The following is a 21,471-nucleotide window of genomic DNA, read 5'->3' as shown; positions in this document are numbered from 1 at the left end:
GACCACTTCTGACTCTGTACTAAGAAATTACCCCTGGCAGGCTGGGACCACATGCCAGGAATCAAACCGAGTTCCTCCCAGGTCAGCCACATGCAAGGAAAATGCCCCACCACTGTGCTATCCTGCCTCTCCCTTTCTTCTTTTCTTTTCTTTACATGCAGCAGATCTAAGCTGGATCTCTGGCATCTCCTATAGTCCCCTATGAACTGCCAGGAGTCATATCAGAGTGCAGAGTCAGGAGTTAACCCCTGGGCATTGCTGGGTGAGGCCCCAAAACAAAAAAACCAAACCAAAACAAACACCAAAACAAAGAAGTATCAGGTAGGCAGTGTTCACAACTGGCCTTAAAGGCTTTGTCATTTCTCTAAGTCAGGAGGGGTTCCAGCTTCTGAGGGCCCAGCACATTCACAGAAACAAGTGCGGTGGAGGAGGAGGAGGAGGAGGAATCTCCCAGAGGAAGATGCAGAGAGGACAAAGGTGTGTGTGTCTGCATGAATGCATATGAACTGTGAGTGTACATGCATGAATAGGTGTGTAAATGTACACAGTGGGGTTGGTAAAGTTGGGCAGAGGAAGAAAGAGTGATCCAGTGACTCCAAAGAAAGGCACATGAGTTTCATAAAATATTAAATTCTAGGACCCAACCCAGGCAACACATGGTCCCTGAGTAGAAATGAGGTTCATGTGCAATCCTGGGGGCCCTATAGAACCACTGGGGTGATCTAGGAATGCCCACCACCACAGGATCTGAGCAGCAGCATCTCATCAGGCCCCTGCAGTTGATGCAGCTTGCCAAGAATTGTCACTTGGAGGGGGGGGAGTGCAGAACGATAGCACAGCTAGGGTATCTGCCTTGCACGCTACCAACTCAGGATGGATCCAGGTGATTCGATCCTTGGCATCCCATATGGTCCCCCAAGTCTGCCAAGAGCGTTTTCTGAGTGCAGAGCCAGGAGTAACCCCTGAGCCAGGAGTAACCCCAGGTGTGACCACCCATAAAAGAATCATTAGTGGGGCCCTCAGATCTCCTGATGAAGCTTGGGAGGCACCCCAGATTAAGTTCTGAGGCCCCGGGTATGGCTAAAATGGCAGAGTGCATGTCTTGAATGAGGGAGGCCCTTGAGTTTAAGCCTTGGCAAGCCTGCTTCCTTTCTAGCTCCCCAGCAACATCCCCTGTGTCCCCAAATAAAAATAAAAGCAAAGCATGTAGGCTAGAGAGTGATAGTGGAGTGGAAGGGATTTGCCTTACAGTTAACTGGGATTTGACTCCCAGCATTTTATACAGATCCAGAGTCATCACTGAGAGCAGAGCCAGGAGGAACCTGTGAGCATTGCCAGTGTGGTCCCAAAACAAAACCAAATTATTTTCCTGAGAAGGGTTCCTCGTGTTTCCCCTGAGCAGTAACTATGAACATGTGGGTACTTGTGAGGCTGCTAGGGAAAAAACCTCTCTTGAGGTGGGGCTGTGGAACTAGCCTGTTCTCCAGAGCCCTGCAACCCCATGCTGGCCCCTGGCCCAGGCCTCAGGCCCTGGGGTCCAGTCTCAAGTGCTGTCGAAAGGGAATGCTGGGTGACAAGACATCCATTGTAATTTGACAAAGACTCCCAGCCAGCGAATTCCTAGTGAGACTTTTCCTAGATGGAGCGAATCTGGAACAAAACTTAAATTTCCAACCCGAAGTCTGAAAAGCGGGTCTGGGATTTCTCAGCCCATCCCCCAGAATTCCACAGAGTCCGAGGTGCTACATAAACACCAAGTGTGGGATGATATTTATCATGAGAAAGAGCCCCAAGCCTGCCTCAGGGGACCAGGGGCCTTTGACAGGGACCATCTGGACTCGACAGGCTGAGTGTGTGGGCCCCTCGAAGGCAGGCACAAAGTGTGGGAGCTCCGTTCTGTTCTGAGAAGGAAGACCTGGGTGGGAGGGATATTTCTCAAACCTCTCTGCTTTACTGTGATCAAGGAAAGGCTTTCGGTGGCAGGAATCCCGTTAGTGATACCACAAGGCATCTTTGAAAGGTGCTGAGTCCACATCTTCCAAGTTCTCACCAAAAAACAGCATTGGTCACCATGTATGGGGATGGGTCAGTTCACAACAGAGATGTACAGAAATTTGTTTCCTGTGTACCTGGACTTAAGAGAATGGCCAGTGGCAATATTATCTCTGTTTGTGTGTATGTGTGGGGGGAATATACCTGGTGGTGTTTAGGAGCTGCTCCTACTTTAGTGCTTGGGGTCATTCCTAATGGTGCTCTAGAGACTATGTGGTGCTGGGGATTGAACCTGGGCCTCCTGCATGAAAAGCATTGCAAAGCTCCATGAAAAGCATGAAAATCACACTGGTTGTGTTTAGGAGTTATGCCTGGCTCTGTGATCAGAAATTACTCATATCAGGCTCGGGGGTGGGAGGGCATATGAGATGCTAGAAATTGAACCCAGGTTGGCAGCATGCAAAATAAACACCCTACCCTCTGTGCTATCACTCTGGTCCCTGTTATCTCAATTATTTATTTATTTATTTTTATTTTTTTGGTCACACTCAGCAGTGTTCAGAGGTTACTCCTGGCTCTACACTCAGAAATCGCTCCTGGCAGGCGTGGGGGACCATATGGAATGCTGGGATTCGAACCACCATCCTTCTGCATAAAAGACAAATGCCTTACCTCTATGCTATCTCTCCGGCCCCTCAATTATTTATTTTTATATTTATTTTTGGTTTGGGGCCACACCCAGCAGCACTCAGGGGTTACTCCTGGCTCTGAGCTCAGAAGTCACTCCTGGCAGGCTTGGGGGATCATATGGTATGCAGGAAATCGAACCCGGGTCAGTCCCAAGTCGGGTTGTGTGCAAGGCAAATACCCTACCACTGTGCTATTTCTCTGCCACTGTGCTATCTCAGTTTTTTAAAAGCATGAAGAAGGTGGGCTGAAGATGTAGTACAGAGGTAACAGGCATCATATATGATCCCATATGATTCCATGAGTCCCACCTGGAATGATCCTTAAGCACAGTGCCAGGAGTAAGCCTTGAACATAGCTGGGTGCAGCCAAATCCATGCAGGAGGTGGCACTACCCGCAGAGCCAGTCCAGGGTGTCAGTAGAATTTCATAGCTAGGGCTGTGCAGCCCCAAGGCAACAGACAACCTGCCTGATCACCCTGCTTGTCACTACCACCACCACTATCACCTTCATCTTCAGCATCACTCTCACCTCCCATGGAAGGTTCTAGAGGAAGTGCATGTCTGGCACCCCAGCCTCCAGCAGGCTGACCTGATAGAAGGGGCCATCTGTCAGGGGAATCATGTTAGTTTTCAGGAGGCCCTGGGGACAGCAGAGTCTGCCGTGCCCCCAGTTCAATCTGCTGTCCACAAATTGTCACAGCTGCCCAGCTGTAACAAGATGAGGCTCAGGGCCTATGCCAGGCTAGGGCACAGCTCCGCTGGAAGGAAGGAAAGGAGGGAAGGTGAAGTCTCAGGTTCTGGGCATCTGCCATAGACATGCCCATTTACTCATATTATTATTGGTAGTTTCTGGGGTATACCCAGCAGTACTCAGGGACTATTCTTGCCTCTGTGCTCAGGAGGGACCCCTGGTGGTGCTGAGGAGACCACATGCAGTGCTGGAGATTCAAACTAGCGTTAAGACATAAGCCTTGGACTGGAGAGTTAGCATAGAGGTAAAGCGTTTTCCTTTCATGCAGAAGGTCATTGGTTTGAATCCTGGCATCCCATATGATCCCCCGAACCTGCCACGAGCGATTTCTGAGCATGGAGCCATGCATGGGTGTGACCCAAAAACAAAAACAAACAAACAAACAAGCCTTGTACTATCTCTGTAGTCTCTGTAGTCTCTGTCCTCTCTCCCTTCCTCCTTCCTTCCTTCCTTCTTTTTTTTGTGTCATACCCAGTGATGCTCAGGGGTTACTCCTGGCTCTGCACTCAGAAATTGATCCTGGCAGGCTCATATGGGATGCCAGGGATCAAACCTGGGTTCATCCTGGGGTTGGCCATGTGCAAGACAACCGTTCTACTAATATGTTATCACTACAGCCCTGCCAGGAGCGATTTGGCAGGCTTTTATGGGATGCCAGGGATCGAACCTGGGTCCATCCTGTGTTGGCCATGTGCAAGGCAACTACTACTGTGTTATCATTATGGCCCTGCCAGGAGCGATTTCTGAGTGCAGAGCCAGGAGTAACCCCTAAGCACTGCCAGGTGTGGCCCCAAAACAAAACAAAAGATATAACTTGCTGTTCTTTAGCACTTCTGACAATGATTTTTAGTTTTTGTTTGTTTGTTTGGTTGGTTGGTTTTTGAGCTATACCCCGTGATGCTCAGGGGTTACTCCTGGCTATGCGCTCAAAAATTGCTCCTGGCTTGGGGACCCATATGAGATGTTGGGGATTGAATCTGGGTCAACCAGGTGCAAGGCAAATGTCCTACCACTGTACTATCACTTCGGCCCCTGTTTGTTTATTTTTTGTTTTTCAGTAAATAATCTGAGAGGAACATTTCTGAGTACAGGAAAGTGTGTGTGTGTGTGTGTGTGTGTGTGTGTGTGTGTGTGTGTGTGTGTGTGTGTGTGTGATTCAGTCTATTAGCTTGCTTCTTTTTGTTTCTTTTTGTTGTTGGTTTGAGGACCATACCTGGCAGTGGAAAATCACTCCTGGCATTGCTTGGGACCATATGGGATGCTGGGGATCTAAACTGGGTCAGCTGAGTGGAAGGAAAATGCCCTTCCCTCTGTGCTATCAGGCCCACACCCTCCCTGCCTTAGGAGGTTGTCTTAGGACCATCTATCTGCTCTACTGATCCCCGGGAAATAAAGGGAAGCACTTGCTTGCAACCCGCCTCCTGTCTCACCTTGTCTGTCAGGCTGCTGTCACAGGCCGGATGTGCCAGGAGCAGCCGCACCATGTCTGTGTTGCCATGGAGACACGCCAGCATGAGAGCTGAGGCTCCATCGTGGTCTTGCAGGTTGACCTCCGCATGGCAGCTAAGCAGCGCTTGTACCATGTCCTCCCGGTCGTGGCTCACGCCCAGCATCAGCGCCGTCCGGCCTCCCTGCACACAGAACACATGGGCATGGAGAAGCTGCCACAGACAAAGGGGGACCTCCTCGCCCTCTTGAGTGGTCTTTGACATCATGGACAAGCACCTCCTTCTGCCTTTGACACAGGCACAGCTTGCCCACTCATTCTTTGCTAGAGTCCTAAGTCACTAATTGGGTGCAACTTCCTGTCCATCTTTCATCTTTCTTTTTTTTTTTTTTTTTGGGGGGGGTGTGGGTCACACCCGGCATTGCTCAGGGGTTACTCCTGGCTCTATGCTCAGAAATCGCTCCTGGCAGGCTTGGGGGACCATATTGGACGCCGGGATTTGAACCACGGACCTTCTGCATAAAAGGCAAACGCCTTACCCTCCATGCTATCTTTCTTTCTCAGGAACCTTGCAATTTGAGGAGCAGTGGTTGAATTTGGACCACATCTGGCAGTGCTCAGCAATCATTCTTGGCACTGCTCAGGGGATCACAGACATTGAAGGGGATGGAGCTAGGGTTGGTTGCATCCAAGAGATGTGCCTAAATCCCTGTTTTAGCTATCTGGGCCCATTTGCAAACAAATAAATAAATATTTATTTTCCTTACATGCAAGGAAAGAGGTATACTTCTGAGCTCCATCCCTGGTCCCTGTGTTCCCAGGCAGACACTAAACAGGGGCTTTCTGACTCCACATGGTTTTGTCAGTGTGATTCACATGGCTCAGTGGCAGGTGTTTCCAAGCACAGAGAACTTTCATAAGACTCTAATGTGGAGACTTTGGGTCCAAGAGTCAAGCCCACACGGAACTTTCTGGCTTTCGGCTGTAATGTGGATCCAATCCACTGATCTCTCTTCTTGTCTGCCTTGGTCTCAGAAATTTTTTGTTTGTTCTGTTTTGGTTTGGTTTGGGGGCTGAACTCAGCAGTGCTCACGGCTCTGTGCTCAGGGATCATTTTTGGTAATGTTTGGAAGACCCTGAGCAGTGCTGAGGCTCAAACCTGGGTTGACTGTGCATGCAAGACAAGCCATGTACAATCTTTCCAGCCCTGATCTGGATCTTGGAGACTTTTATTTATTTTATTTTATTTATTCTTTTTCTTTTTACTATTTTTGGTTTTGGGGCCACACCCAGTGATGCTCAGGGGTTACTCCTGGCTATGCATTCAGAAATCGCTCCTAGCTTGGGGAACCATATAGGATGCCCGGGGATTGAACCACGGTCCATCCTAGGTTAGTGCGTGCAAGGCAAACACCCTACCGCTTGCACCACCACTCAGGTCCCTATTATATTTATTCTTTTTTTAAATTTTTGGGTCAAACCAGTGGCAGTCAGGTGTTACCTCTGGCTCTGCACGCAGAAATCATTCCTGGCAGGTTCAGGGAACAATATAGGATGTCAGGAATTGAATTCAGGTCAGTCCCAAGTTGGCCACATGCAAAGCAAATGCTTGACCATTGTGCTATCACTTCGGCCCTTTAGGTTTGTTTTTGGTTGTGCTTAGGGATTGCTCTGCTCAGCAGTGCTCAGGGGTTTCTCTTGGCTCTGAACTCAGGAATCACTCCTAGTCTACTTGAGGTTTATATGGGATGCCCAAAATTGAGCTCATGTTAGCCACATGCAAGACAAACAAAGCTCTGGCTACGATACTATCACTCCAGCACAGTGATCTTGTTAATCTTTTTGTTTGTTTGTTTGTTTGTTTATTTTGGGGCCAAACCCAGCAGTGCTCAGGGGTTATTTCTGGCAAGTTGGGGAGAACCATATAGGATACCTGGTATAGAACCTGGGTTGGCCGCATGCAAGGCAACCACCCTACCCTCTATACTGCCACTCCAGCCCCTGATCTTGTTAATTTTAAGGAAAGAAAAAAAATGAAGACTCGTGAAAGATGTATGTGGATGCTCTGGGTTCTTCTTGAACTAAAAACTCTCTGGAGCTCACTTTGGCAGCATATATATATGTATATATATGTATGTATGTATACACACACACACACACACACACACACACACATATATATATATATATATATATAATTTTTTGGGGTTTTTCGGGACACACCCGTTTGATGCTCAGGGGTTATTCCTGGCTAAGTGCTCAGAAATTGCCCCTGGCTTGGGGGGACCATATGGGACTCTGGGGAATTGAACCATAGTCTTGATCTTTCCTTGGCTAGCGCTTGCAAGGTAGACACCTTACCTCTAGCGCCACCTCACCTGCCCCGGCAGCACATATATTAAAATTGGAACTGTAAGGTGAATGTAGCTAAAACCCTAAACATTTTATTTTACAGGAAAAATACAGATAAGATTAGCATGGCTGCTGTGCAAGGTTGACATGCAAATTCATAAAACATTCTATAGTTTTTGGTAGAGCATGAGACACTTAAGCTCAAGGTTGTGGGCTCAAGCCCCATGATGGGCACCATTAAATTAAACTGTCTATTGGGGCTAAGGAGACACTTCAAGCACATTCCAGGCCTGTGCACAATCCCGAGTTCAATCCCTGGTGCCATTCAGCCCCCCAAGCAGGACCAGAGATGGCCCCTGAGCCTGTATTCACTGGAGAGGAGCTGTTGTCCATGACACCTACCTGAGTAGCTTGAATATTCACATTTCCTTCTCTAAGGAGCTTCCCAACAACAGCCATGTCTTCACTGGTCTCTGCAGAAGCCAAGGGCGTGATCATCACAGCCGTGTAGCCAGCTTTGTTCTGGTGGTCCACATTGCACACACCTGCAAGAAAGACCCACATTGGCGATGCTTACAGGAGAGCCCACCAAGAGTGGTGGTTGCACTCTCATGGGGGGAGTGCAATCAGCACTATACATTTATGCTAGTTCTGTGGAGCCGGGATATATCCAGGGCATTTACCCTCATGCAGAATTCTAGCTCCTACCCCAAACACTGGCTACTTTCTTTCTGACTTTTTTTTTTTTTTGAGCCACACCCTGTGACGCTCAAGGGTTATTCTTGGCTATTCACTCAGAAATCGCTCCTGGCTCACTGGGGATCAAACCTAGGTCTGTCCTGTGTCAGCCACATGTAAGGCAAAGGCCTTACCGCTGTTCTTTCTGACTTTTTTTTTTTTTTTTTTTTTTTTTTGGTTTATGGGTCACACCCAGCAGCGCTCAGGGGTTACTCCTGGCTCTACGCTCAGAAATCACTTCTGGCAGGCTTGGGGGACCATATGGGATGCTAGGATTCGAACCACCAACCTTCTGCATGCAAGGCAAATACCTTACCTCCATGCTATCTCTCCGGCCCCTCTTTCTGATTTTTTGATATTGGTGGTGGCTTATTTATTTTTTGTTGTTTTTTTGGACCATACACAGCAGTGCTCAGGGGTTACTCCTTGCTTAGCACTCCTGACAGGTTCAGGGGATCTTATGAGATGCCAGGGGTCTGCAGTAAACAAGGCAAATGCCCTACCCACTGTACTATCACTCTGGCCCCTGGTTTTTGTTGTTTTTGACACTGCTCTGAACTTACTCTGGCTTTGAGCTCAGGAATCAATCTTAGCAGGACTTGGGGGACCATATGTGATACCAGGAATTGAACTTGGGTTGGCCTTTGCAAGGCAAGCACCTTATTACTGTCCTATTGCCCCAGCCCCTTATTATGAGTTTTCTGAAGGGTAACAGGGAGAGGTCAGAGATGGGTGGCCAGTAGTTATGATTTGCAGCAAGTGCAATTCCCTCAGGGTAGAATGGACTCTGCAAGTTAGAAGCTGCAGGATGCAGAGGCAAAAGGGACAAGGATTCAGAAGCATCCAGTGCTAACACTGTCTGTAGGTGCACATGTTTAGTTTTTCTCAGTCCCATCTCACCTGAAGTTTGGTTTTTGCTTGTTTAGGAGCCGCATCTGCTTGTATGCGTTAGCCTAGGATGAACCGTGGTTTGAACCCCCGGCATTCCATATGGTCCCCCAAGTCAGGAGCAATTTCTGAGCACATAGCCAGGAGTAACCCCTGAGTATCAATGGGTGTGGCCCCCAATATATAGATAAACAAACAAACAAAAAACAAAACAAAGAGCATTTAGAATGGCACCTAACACATAAAATACCCAGTAAGGAGCCAGAGAGTGGTTTTTGCATGCATCTGTTCTGGTTTCAATCCCGAGCACCCCAAATGGTCCCATGAGTCAAGAATGTTCCTTGAATGCAGGGGTAGGAATCGACCCTGAGCACTGCCCAGGTATGGCCCCAAATCAACCAACAAAACATGCTAAGAGCTGTTATACTATTGCCAGCGAGTCTCTTTTTTTTTTTTTTTTTTTTTACAGCCTTGCTACTTGAGCATAAAGAACTTATACCATCAAATCTGGTTTATGGGAAAATGACAATGGGGATCCTTACAAGTTCTGTGCAAAGTGGGGGAAAAGCCATTGTCTGGCATTCTGATTTTTTTTCCCCAGAAAGGAGCTCCAATAACAGTGGAATGCTAGTGGCTAAGGAAATATCCGCTGTTTCCGCTCTGAGGCCCCTCTGTCTATGTCAGCAGCAGCTGGGGGGTGACTGTTAAGTAACAACAGACATTAGCAGCTGCCCCACAACACTGTCCCAAGAAGGCTGTAAATATTTGCACTGCCTTGTGCATTAAGAGCTTAAGGGGCCGGAGAGATAGCATGGAGGAAAGGCGTTTGCCTTGCATGCAGAAGAACAGTGGTTTGAATCCCAGCATCCCATATGGTCCCGGAGTCTGCCAGGAGCAATTTCTAAGCATAGAGCCTGGAGTAACCACTGAGCGCTGTCAGATGTGACTGAAACCCAACCACAATCAAAACTGTAATCAAGGTGTTTATATATATATATTGGGTTTTTTAGGCCCACCCAGTGACGCTCAGGATTTACTCCTGACTTTGCACTCAGAAATTGCTCCTGGCTTGGGGGACCATATGGAATGCTGGGGATCAAACCCAGGTTCATCCTGGGTCAGCCAAGTGCAAGGCAAATGCCCTACCGCTGTGCTATTGCTCCGGCCCCAAGGACTTAAAATATTTTTAACAACAGAATTTTATGTTTGCCTTTGAGAAACAAAAGAGCTGGGGCTGGAGCATCAGGATAGCAGGTAGAACACTTATGGAACCCAAGTTCCATCTTTGGCATCACATGGATCCCCCAAACTTGCCAGGAGTAATTCTTTTTTTTTTTTTTTTTTTTTTTTTTTTGGTTTTTGGGCCACACCCTGTGACGCTCAGGGCTTACTCCTGGCTATGCGCTCAGAAGTTGCTCCTGGCTTCTTGGGGGACCATATGGGACACCGGGGGATCGAACCTCGGTCCGTCCTAGGCTAGCGCAGGCAAGGCAGGCACCTTACCTCCAGCGCCACCGCCCGGCCCCGAGTAATTCTTGAGTACAGAGTTAGGAGTAACCCCTGAGCAATGCCAGGTGTGGCTCCCCAAACAAAACAAAATAAAAATAATTGAAAGAGACTGGCTTGGGCCGGGAAGGTGGCGCTAGAGGTAAGGTGCCTGCCTTGCAAGCGCTAGCGCTAGCGTAGGACGGGCCATGGTTCGATCCCCCGGCGTCCCATATGGTCCCCCCAAGCCAGGGGCGATTTCTGAGCGCATAGCCAGGAGTAACCCCTGAGCGTTACAGGGTGTGGCCCAAAAACCAAAAAAAAAAAAAAAAAAAAGAAAGAGACTGGCTTGAAGCTCTTTGTAAAAAGGGCTTGACCCCAGAGGCTCAGAGAAAAGGAAAGGACCCAGGAACACCCCAGCCAAGAACTTGCCAGGAGGGGAGAGAGGCAAAGAGCCAACTGAGCATGCTCTGTCTTAACTGCTTCCTGGGCAGCCTGCATATAGACTCCCTCTTTACAGTTTGTAATGTGCCACCATCCTTAGGAGTCCAGGCCTGGGAGAAAGAAGGAAGGACTTGCTCTCTTGCACACCCCTTTCCCAGTGGGGGAGTAGTACTCATACTTTCAGAATTCCTGCAGACTTTCTGCTTGAGGCTTTGCTCAGCATTCTGTGTATAAGGGAGAAGTGTTCAGCCACTTAAGGTTGATGAGAGGGGACTGGAGCCATAGCACAGTGAATAGGGCATTTGCCTTGAATACTGCTGGCTCAGGTTTGAGTCCTGGCATCCCACAAGGTCTCCTGAACCTGCCAGAAGCTTTGTTTGTGTTTTGTTTGTTTTTGTTTTGGGGCCACACCCAGTGATGCTCAGGGGTTACTCCTGGCTATGAGCTCAGAAATTGCTCCAGGCTTGGGGAACCATATAGGGGATTCGAACCACCTACCTTCTGCATGAAAGGCAAACGCCTTACCTCCATGCTATCTCTCCGGCCCCGGACACCCACATTCTGATGCCGCTTCACCTAGATTAAATCTCCTGAACTATTCCTGGGGTGCAGAAGGTCTCCTCACCAGCCAGTCACTTTCACCTCTCTGAAAGTTTCTACCAGTGGTCCTCAAACTATGGCCTGGGGGCCACATATTGTATTTGTATCTGTTTTGTTTCTTCATTGCAAAATAAAATATATGCAGTGTACATAAGAATTCATTCATAAGTTTTGTTTTTACTATAGTCAGATCCTCCAATGTTCTGAAGGACAGTGAACTGGCCCCCTGTTTAAAAAGTTTGAGGACCCCTGGATAGACCCTCACATCTGATGATAATAAATTAAATGGAGTCAGTCTGGGCAGAGGCAGCCATGCCTTTAAATGAAGATGCGAAAAGATGCTCTGAGCCCTATAGCTTGCCCAAATACAAGATCTATACAGTTTGCAGCACTGTGACCTGAGCAAGTTTTGTTTTGGGGGTGGAGAGAGGGCTCAATCCCCAGTTTGGGCCATACCTGCTTAGGGACTAATCCTGGCTCTATGCTCAGGAGTGACCCCTGGTGGGGACCTTGCTGGAGGAGATGGGTATTCTGGTGATGGATGCAGTTACTAGAGATTCAAACCAAGGTCGGTAAGCTACAAGGCAAATTGCCTTAACCCTATATTATCTCTATGACCCTCCCATGACCCTCCCCAGTAAGATTTCTAATCCTGAGCCTTAGCTTCCTTGGTTGCAATGTGAGAAAAATGTCACCCAAGTCCTTCAGCCTGCTATGAAGAGTGAGACATGATCTACCAGGGGCTAGAGTGGTGGCACAAGCGGTAGGGCATCTGTCTCGCACGTGCTGACCTAGGATGGATCGTGGTTGGATCCCCTGGTATCCCATATGGTGTCCCAAATGGTATCCCAAGCCAGGAGCAATTTCTGAGTGCATAGCCAGGAGTAACCCTTGAGCATCAGTGGGTGTGACCCCCCCCCCCAAGAAACAAAAGAAACAAAAAATATCTACCAATGGCAATGCCTGGGAAGCAGGAATGGGAGTATAGGGTTATATAGGTTATAGGAATCAAGCATGCAGGGAGCACCAGCCTCCAGGGCACCTGCACCCCACCTGTCTCCAGCAGCAACCTCACGATGGCAAAGTTGGAGTGGGACACACTGTAGTGCAGCGCCGTGTTGCCATTGCCATCAGCCAGGTTGACGAGCAACTTCAGGAAGGTGGCAGGGTGCTGGAGGTAGGCGGCTACAACTGAGGGGCTGGAGGACTTTCGACTGGAGACTCGGAACCATTCCTGGCTGACGGTGTGCAAGCTTTGCCTCTGAAAGGAAGGAGGGTAAGAGTTACCTGGCTGCGCTTGTGAGTCCTCAAGCAAAGAGCTGTCATAGCCTTTGACACCTTAAGCAGCCAACCCAGCCCACTTCCATGTGATTGGCTCCTGGAGGACTCTGTTAATAGGGTGGGCATGCAGCCACAGACTTAGGATGCTTGGGATACCACTTGGGGTGGTAGAAAGGGACAGAGGGATAAGGGAGGGATGTTGGGGACCTTGCTGGAGGAGATGGGTATGCTGGTGATGGATGCAGTGTTGGGATTATGTGCATGAGAAACTATTATTCATCATATTGTAACCCATACCATCGCAATTACAAAATAAAATAACATTTCAGGGCTGTAGCCATAGCACAGTGGGTAGGGCATTTGTTTGCCTTGCATCAGGCTGACTCAGGTTTGATCCCTGGCATCCCATATGCTTCTCCTGAGCCTGCCAGGAGTAATTTCTGAATAGAACTAGGAGTAACCCCTGAGTGCTGCTGGGTGTGGCCTCAAAACAAAAAAGAAATAAAATAAAATTTAAAAAATAATAGAAAAAGGGGCCCAAAGAGATAGCACAGTGGCATTTGCCTTGCAAGCAGCCAATCCAGGACAAAGGTGGTTGGTTTGAATCCTGGTGTCCCATATGGTCCCCCGTGCCTGCCAGGAGCTATTTCTGAGCAGACATCCAGGAGTAACCCTGAGCACAAAAAAACAAAACAAAAAAAAAAAAAAAAGAAGAAAGAAAAAGGATGGGGCCTTGCCTTGCACAAGAGTAGGGCACTTGCCTTGCACACAGCCAACCCAGCATCAATCCTCAGCATCCCCTATGCATTCCTCCCCACTGCCCAGAGTGACTTTTTTTTTTTTTTTTTTTTGGCTTTTGGGGCCCACCCGGTGATGCTCAGGGGTTACTCCTGGCTATGTGCTCAGAAATCCCTCCTGGGATGCTGGGGGATCAAACCATGGTCTGTTCCAGGTTAGCATGTGCAAGGCAAACGCCCTACTGCTTGCACCATTGCTCTGGCCCCCGAGAGTGATTCTTGAGTTCAGAACCAGGAGGAACCTCTGAGTACCACTGGGAATGGCCCAAGAACCAAAATAAATAAAATTAAAATTAAATAATAAAATAGAATAGAAGGATAAAAAGGAGGATAGAGAGAACCACACAATACCTAGTAAGCAAGCACTTGGCAGTCATGGTTCGAGTCACAGTTGTGTGGATCACATTCCTGGTTACAAAGGAAAACCGGGCCCCTTTTTCATGCAATTGACCCTCCTATGAAGGCCTTCCTCAGGGTTGAGCCCCTCCCACATACAAAGCACCCGGCTCCAGCCTTTTGAGTCTGTTCTCTTCCCCCTTGCACGGTCCCTCGCATGTTTATCATTAAGAAGGCCTGGCTCCAGACATCACATTTTACTAATGACAAAAAATGCCCGCTGAAAGTGAAGATAAACAACAGCTGGGCTTGAATTCCCCTTGGCTTTTAAGTTTTGCGAGGACCTTGCTAGAGGAAATGAATGAATGGAGTGCCTGGCTGTACCCCATCCTTGTAGATTCTGAAGGAGGAGAGGCTGGAACGCAGGACGTGAGTTCTTTGTGTCTGAGACTGGGAACCTGAAAGGGACCATGTTCGCATTATGGTTTGTTTTCTTTTTGTTTTTTTTTTTTTTGGGTCACACCCGGCAGCACTCAGGGGTTACTCCTGGCTTCATGCTCAGAAATCGCTCCTGGCCGGCTCGGGGGACTATATGGGACGCCGGGATTCGAACCGATGACCTTCTGCATGAAAGGCAAATGCCTTACCCTCCATCGCATTATGACCATGAACAGTGCGGACCTAGGGAGATGATGTGATCATCAGAAACAAATTCCGGGCCCGTAGAGATGGCTCCAAAGACTCGAGCACATGTTTTGCTCTGCAGGAGATCCATGTTCAATCTCCAGCACTGCCTGGTTTCCCAAGAGAGCCTGGAATGTCTCCTGAGTACTGAGCTGAAGTAGTCCCTAAATACAACCAGCTGTAGACCCTGCCCTGAACCTCTGCCCCCCAAAGAAATGATTCCTGCATCTGGAGTCACTAACCCATGTGGTCAGGCTTCAGTCCTGGCTCAAATGTGTGCTTTGGAAGTGAAATAGCATTTTCCTGTTGTTGTTGTTGTTGTTTTTTTAAAATCATACCCATAGAGCTTTAAGGCTACTCCAAGCTCTAAACTTGGGGGTCACTCTCTCCCCATCGTTCTAACCTAGCTTCCTGCCCATGTTCGGACAGAGTTAAATTTCCATAGACCAGGGAGTTAAGGAACAGACTGTGTTAATTTTCTAGTTGTTGGTCTCTTGGTCCAAGGATGGGCTTCCAGGAAACCCAGCAAAGACTGCAGAATTAACTGGTTCAGTTAACAGAGGTGCCAGAGACACACCCACACACCTTTGTTCATGGGAAAATCAGTGAGCCACACTGCCAGACCTGGAATCTACCTGCATCTTCCACTCTCCACAATTCTTCCAAACCATGAGGCAGTACTGATACTATTGAGCTTCCCTGACTCAGAACACGCAGGGACCATCCAGGCTGCCCATCCTGTGTCCTTATAAGTATCACCCAGGTGGCAGAGTGGGGAGATAAGGCCCTCAGTAGACACATACCCCTGTCATCTCTAGCTGGGACCCAAACCACCCATTGGAATGTTTTATTGCTGTTGTGCTTTTGATTTTGGGCCACATATGGTGGTGTTCCAGGCTTACTCCTGACTCTGTGCTCAGGGATCAGATGTAGTGCCAGGTCAGCATAATGCAAAGCAAGTGCCCTAGCCCCATAATATCACTCAAGTTCCTGGAAGGAACAGTTTTTTTTGTTTTGTTTTGTTTTTGTTTTTTGTTTTTGGGACACACCCAGTGGTGCTCAGGGGTTACTCCTGGATCTGCACTCAGGAATCATTCCTGGAAGGCTAGGGGGCTGGGGACCATATGATATGATGAGAATCAAACCCTAGGTCAGCTTCGTGCAAGGCAAATGCCCTCCCCACTGTGTTATCACTCCAGTCCCCTGGAAGAAACACTTTTACCACATAGAAATCTTTACCAAGAGAGGGTCCGTGGTGGACACTGTTTCCGGCAAATGTTGGCTCAGCACCTGGCATGCATTAAGAAATTCTTCGGAGGGTTTATATCTAAAGAAAAAAAAGTGTATTTGTTAGTTTCCAGGTCTTAGAATAAGGTTATCCTTACCTTGAATTCCTTTTTTTTTTTTTTTTTTTTTTTTTTTTTTTTGGTTTTTGGGTCACACCAGGCAGCGCTTAGGGCTTACTCGTGGCTCTATACTCAGAAATCGCCCCTGGCAGGGCCGGGGGACCATATGGATACAGGATGCCGGGATTCGAATCACCATTTCCTTACCTTGACTTTCATTCTCTCTCCTTTTCTTTTCTTTTCTTTTCTTCTTCTTCTTCTTCTTCTTCTTCTTCTTCTTCTTCTTCTTCTTCTTCTTCTTCTTCTTCTTCTTCTTCTTCTTCTTCTTCTTCTTCTTCTCCTTCTCCTTCTCCTTCTCCTTCTCCTCCTCCTCCTCCTCCTCCTCCTCCTCCTCCTCTTCTTCTTCTTCTTCTTCTTCTTCTTCTTCTTCTTCTTCTTCTTCTTCTTCTTCTTCTTCTTCGAATCACCGTTTCCTTACCTTGACTTTCATTCTCTCTCCTTTTCTTTTCTTCTTCTTCTTCTTCTTCTTCTTCTTCTTCTTCTTCTTCTTCTTCTTCTTCTTCTTCTTCTTCTTTTTCTTCTTCTTCTTCTTCTTCTTTTTCTTCTTCTTCTTCTTCTTCTTCTTCTTCTTCTTCTTCTTCTTCTTCTTCAAATCACCGTTTCCTTACCTTGACTTTCATTCTCTCTCCTTTTCTTTTCTTCTTCTTCTTCTTCTTCTTCTTCTTCTTCTTCTTCTTCTTCTTCTTCTTCTTCTTCTTCTTCTTCTTCTTCTTCTTCTTCTTTTCTTTTCTTTTTTTTTTTTTTTTGTTTTTGGATTACACCTGGCAGAGATAGGGTTACTCCTGGCTCTACACTCAGAAATTGCTCCTGGCAGGTTTGGAGGACCATCTGGGATGCCGGAATTCAAACACCGTTCTTCTGCATGCAAGGCAAACGCCCTATTCTGTGCTATCTCTCCAGTCCCCATTCTCTCTCCTTTTCTTTTTTTTTTTTTTTTTTTTTTTTTTTTCTCTCTCCTTTTCAATAGCCATATTGAATGCCATAACTAGGCAGGTTCCTAGAATCTGAGGCTTTATGTTTTTGTTTTTTTCATATAATGTGTTATTTTAGGAGGAGTGGGTCACAGCCAGCCATGCTTAGGGATTACTCCTGGCTCTGTACTCAGGCATTAATCCTGAAAGGCTAAGGGTACCATATAGGATGCCAGGGATCAAACCTGGGTGGGTAGGTTGCCTGCAAGTCAAGAACCCTATCAGCTACACTATCATTCTGGCTCCCATTCTATTATTTTGACTTGTATTGTTTTCTGAGCTACACCCAGCAATGCTCAGGGGTCATTCCTGGCTCTGGAATCATTCCTGGAGGGCTCAGGAGACCATATGGGGTGCCAGGAATTGAACCCAGATTGTCTGTGTACAAGGAAAATGTCCTACCTGCTGTGCAATCTCTTCTGCCCCATAAGTCATTGTTATACAGATGAGGATGCAGTCTGGGCAGGCAGTCACTACAAGTTGGCATTCCTGGGTGGGCTCTTGGCCCCACCCAGCAGCTGGGCCCCATGGGCCCTATAAACCTTGCAGCACTGGGCCCTGGCAGCACAGGCTCCCGCAGCATGCAGCCCTGCAGGCCTAGCAGTCTTGGGCCCTTGCAGCCTTGCTGCAGCCAAGCAACAAGTGGATTTGTAGCTTATTGTAGTAACCTGTAGAAGCCTGGAAACTAAATGGAACTGCAGCCTGCATCTCTGTAGTGAAGGATTCTACAAGAATCTGGAAAATGACTTAAAAGGCTGGAGTATGGGCCCGGAGAGATAGCACAGTGGCTTTTGCCTTGCAAGCAGCCAATCCAGGACCAAAGGTAGTTGGTTCGAATCCCGTTGTCCCATATGGTCCCTTGTGCCTGCCAGGAGCTATTTCTGAGCAGACAGCCAGGAGTAACCCCTGAGCACTGCCGGGTGTGACCCAAAAACCAAAAAAAAAAAAAAAAAAAAAAAAAAAAAAGGGCTGGAGTATATGCTTTGCCTGCAGGAGAACCAGATTCAATCCCCAGCACCACATGGCCCCCACAAAGGATCCATGAACACTGCTGGGTGTGGCGAAATCCCTCTCTCAACATAATAATAAAGATAAATAAATAGAAAACAAAGTGGAGGCCAGGCTTGAAACTCAGAAATAAATCATATAGGGGCCAGAGAGATGGCATAGTGATAGGGCGTTTGTCTTGCATGCAACCTTCAGGACAGATGGTGGTTCGAATCCCAGCATCCCATATGGTTCCCTGTGCCTGCCAGGAGCAATTTCTGAGAGCAGAACCAGGAATAACCCCTGAGTGTCACCGGGTGTGACCCAAAAACAAACAAACTAAAAAAGAATTAAATACAAGCATATAGGAGGCTTGGGTTTCCAGGCCTCACATCCAAAGAACTAAAAAAAAGAGACATGATTGTGTCCATGTGGCCAGTAATAGAGGCAGCAAAGCTGGCTCAAATGCCAGCTCAGCTCATGGCTCACCCAGCTTCCTCAGGCACCCTTTCACTCACTATGGCAGGCTAACAGCATCACCATGCTGGACAGTAAGCAGGGTAAGGGAAGATTTGCATAGTGTCTCAGCACTGCATAAAGGAAGGAGTTTCATCTAGGCATTACATGGTTCCTCCAACTATCACTAGGAACATGGCCAGGTATAGCCACTCAAACCAATATTCCTAGAAATTTCTTCCTGTGGCCAGTGCAAGACTGAGAGAAGCTTTCCATGCATAGTTTGGCCTGACTACAGGACCGCAAGGCTGACATGCTTGTGGTGTTCTGTTCACCGTCTGGTAAAAGCATAGATACCACAGGATGGGACAGAGAAGGGAAGGAATGACTGGTCACAGGCAGAGATCAGCGAGCACCCTATCCATCCTCCCAGGTTCACTCACCACTACTACAACTTTTACTTACCTCTCTGCCTTGGAGGGTGCTTCTTCTCCAGCTTGGTTTTCCTGGCCCTCCATGAGGGACTGCTCCACCTGGCGACTGGGGCGGGCATCTGTGCCCCTCTGGCCTTCTGGGCACTTGCCCTTCCTCTCCACTTCACTGTCCGACCCATCTTCGGGGGAGCTGTCCTCGCCGCTCGTCTCTTCACTGGAGGTGGTCTCGTAGCTGGAGGAGAAAGAAGAACATTTCTCTGTGCATCCTGCCAAAAGCTGGACTTCCCAGGGACAGGACACATGACCCTAGCCTCCCTCCTCCACCCCAGGATCCTAAGAGTCAGAGATGTGGCCAAGAGTTCTAGCCCTAACCTGTCAAGGAGGGCCAGAACTGAATTCCTTGCAATATGTGCATACAGCTTATGATCTCACTGGCCAACGTATTAGTGTGTTTATATAGTTTTCACTGGAAGCTTTTGCTTCTGGTATCCATCCTGAGCCTCTGACTTGCTTTTGGGGGTTATACAACCCTTTTTTCTTCTCCCTTACCGAGCTCTAGTCTAACTCACAACTGTGTCCACTCTTAGCATGTTCCATGGGCTAGGTGTTGGGGTTTTAATTAATTTTGGGGGGTTATTTATCTTTTGGTTTTGAGAGTCACACCCTGCAGGGCTCAGAAATCATTCCTGCTGGTGCTCGGAGGGCCGGCTATTTGTGGTGCTAGGGATTGAACTCAGATTGGCTTACCAGTTAAGCCTATATAAGTCTTATAAGCCTAATGCTGATTTGTGAGGGAGGGCTCAGATATAACTCCTGGCAGATTTTGGGGACCATATAGGATGCTAAAGATCAAACCCGCATCAGCTGCATTCAAGGCAAATGCACTACCCACAGAGCTATTGCTCTGGCCCCTTGTGCTGATTTTTTTTTTTTTAATAGGAGATATGCCAGGGGTCAAACCCAGGGCCTCACATAGGCATCAACTCTGTCCTCTGCCTCATCACAGGACCTATGGAAAGTCAAGTATCTGACTCCTTGGTTGCAGCCTAGTTAAACCTTTTTTTGGGGTAACAGAAGGAGAGGGACATGGCAGTGATTCACATATTTGATGGTCTGTGACCTGCTGAGAAGGCAGACCAGAGGCAGTGGAGAAAAGTTCTGGAATATTTATCGATGGCTTTTGCTGATGGCTGAGAGGGAACCCCAATCATGACTGTGCAAATTAGAGAAGATTTTAGGATCTGGGGCCACTGGGCACAGTCACCAAGATTGGGGAGATAGGTAGCCATGGCTCTACTTGGCCCCTTCTTTCTCTGAGCTGTTGTTACCCTCTTATTAGGATCCTGAGCTTCCTGGAATTGTTAACTAGAGGGTACACTGAGAGTCTTGAGTAAACCACAAGTACCCCCCAAATATCCTTTCCTCTACTGTGGCTGGAGCAGTCTTTTAATTCTATGATGAGAATGAGGAACCTCTAACATTTATTTTGGAATTGGAAGTTACTCCCAACTCTGTGCTCAGGAGACCACGAGGTCAGCTGCCTTATCCTCTCTGCTGTCTCTGGCTGGCCAGTGGTCCTCAAACTATGGCCCACGGGCCACATATTGTATTTGTATCTGTTTTGTTTCTTCATTGCAAAATAAGATATATGCAGTGTGCATAAGAATTTGTTCATAAGTTTTGTTTTTACTATAGTCAGACCCTCCAATGGTCTGAGGGACAGTGAACTGGCCCCCTGTTTAAAAAGTTTGAGGATCACCTCGGTGGCTTGCCCAGCCATGTAGAATGCCTGTCACGAATACAGGCAGGGGATGGGAAGGGGGAGGGGGTAATGTTACACTGGTGAAGGGAGGTGTTCTGGTTATGACTGTAACCCAAATATGATCATGTTACTTAAATAACAATATATTAAAAAAAAGTTTGAGGACCCCTGACCTAGTCCCTTGAGGTAGCAGATCTGAATTTAGGATGGCTTCCTCAAAACACCAACTGAAAATGCATCATTTTTTCAGCTGGAAGTGAATGGATCGACTACTATATGCTTAGCCTTGTCCAACTAATTCTGGTCTTGTCTGTTACTTCATTGAGCTTATATTGTTATAGGCAAAGGCAGACAATAATCAAGAGAAATAATATACTCACAAAGTCATCAGAATAATAAATAAAATGGAAAGGGGAATGGGCAGTGATATGGAAAGAAAAGCTACTTGAATTAAAGCAGAAATTTCAATCCGTGGCTGCACATGACAATCCCTTGAGGGTGGGCCAGGTTCCCAATTGAACACAATAGTACCCAAATCTAGACTTTTCTTTCTTGTTTTGTTTTGTTTTTGGGCCACACCAGGATGCGCTCAGGGGTTACTTCTGGCTCTGTGCTCAGAAATTGCTCCTGGCAGGCTCAGAGGACCATATGGGCTGCCAGGAATCAAACCTGGGTCTATCCTGGGTCAGCTGCTTGCAAGGCAAATGGCCTACTGTTGTGCTATCTCTCTGTCCCGATATCTAGAGTTTTCCAGGAGAAGATCCATATATATATATATATATATACACATATATAATCCATATATTATATAATATGTATAAGATCAATATATGATTATATATGTATGCATATATATAACCAATTTTTTAGATAATCCAAATATCTATCTATATCTATTGCCATACCCAGTACTCCCTGCCAGGGATCAAACCTGGGGTTCCTGCATACAAAAGATGTGCTTCAGCACTTT

At 47.4% G+C, this 21,471-nt stretch overlaps 1 protein-coding gene and 1 non-coding gene across 4 annotated transcripts in view; one reads left to right on the top strand and one right to left on the bottom strand.

Moving 5' to 3' along the window:
- The window catches only part of KANK4 (KN motif and ankyrin repeat domains 4), a 92,202-nt gene that overhangs the window by 4,310 nt on the left and 66,421 nt on the right, over nt 1–21,471 (bottom strand). For all 3 annotated transcript variants that reach the window (XM_049774385.1, XM_049774387.1, XM_049774386.1), the window contains exons 5-9: nt 18,771–18,971; nt 15,725–15,812; nt 12,441–12,648; nt 7,635–7,777; nt 4,864–5,064 (exon numbers count right to left, since the gene is read on the bottom strand). In XM_049774385.1, coding sequence (XP_049630342.1) covers nt 4,864–5,064; nt 7,635–7,777; nt 12,441–12,648; nt 15,725–15,812; nt 18,771–18,971 — 841 coding nt within the window. The remainder of the gene's footprint in view (nt 1–4,863; nt 5,065–7,634; nt 7,778–12,440; nt 12,649–15,724; nt 15,813–18,770; nt 18,972–21,471) is intronic.
- On the top strand, nt 7,307–7,409 carry LOC126012397 (U6 spliceosomal RNA). Its single transcript, XR_007496886.1, has one exon. It is a non-coding gene; the product is annotated as a U6 spliceosomal RNA (small nuclear RNA).

The sequence above is a fragment of the Suncus etruscus genome, chromosome 6 (genome assembly GCF_024139225.1).
Source record: "Suncus etruscus isolate mSunEtr1 chromosome 6, mSunEtr1.pri.cur, whole genome shotgun sequence".
Taxonomy (NCBI): Eukaryota; Metazoa; Chordata; class Mammalia; order Eulipotyphla; family Soricidae; genus Suncus; species Suncus etruscus.
The sequence above is the reverse complement of the archived record's forward strand: the minus strand, read 5'-3'. Positions and strand labels throughout refer to the sequence as shown.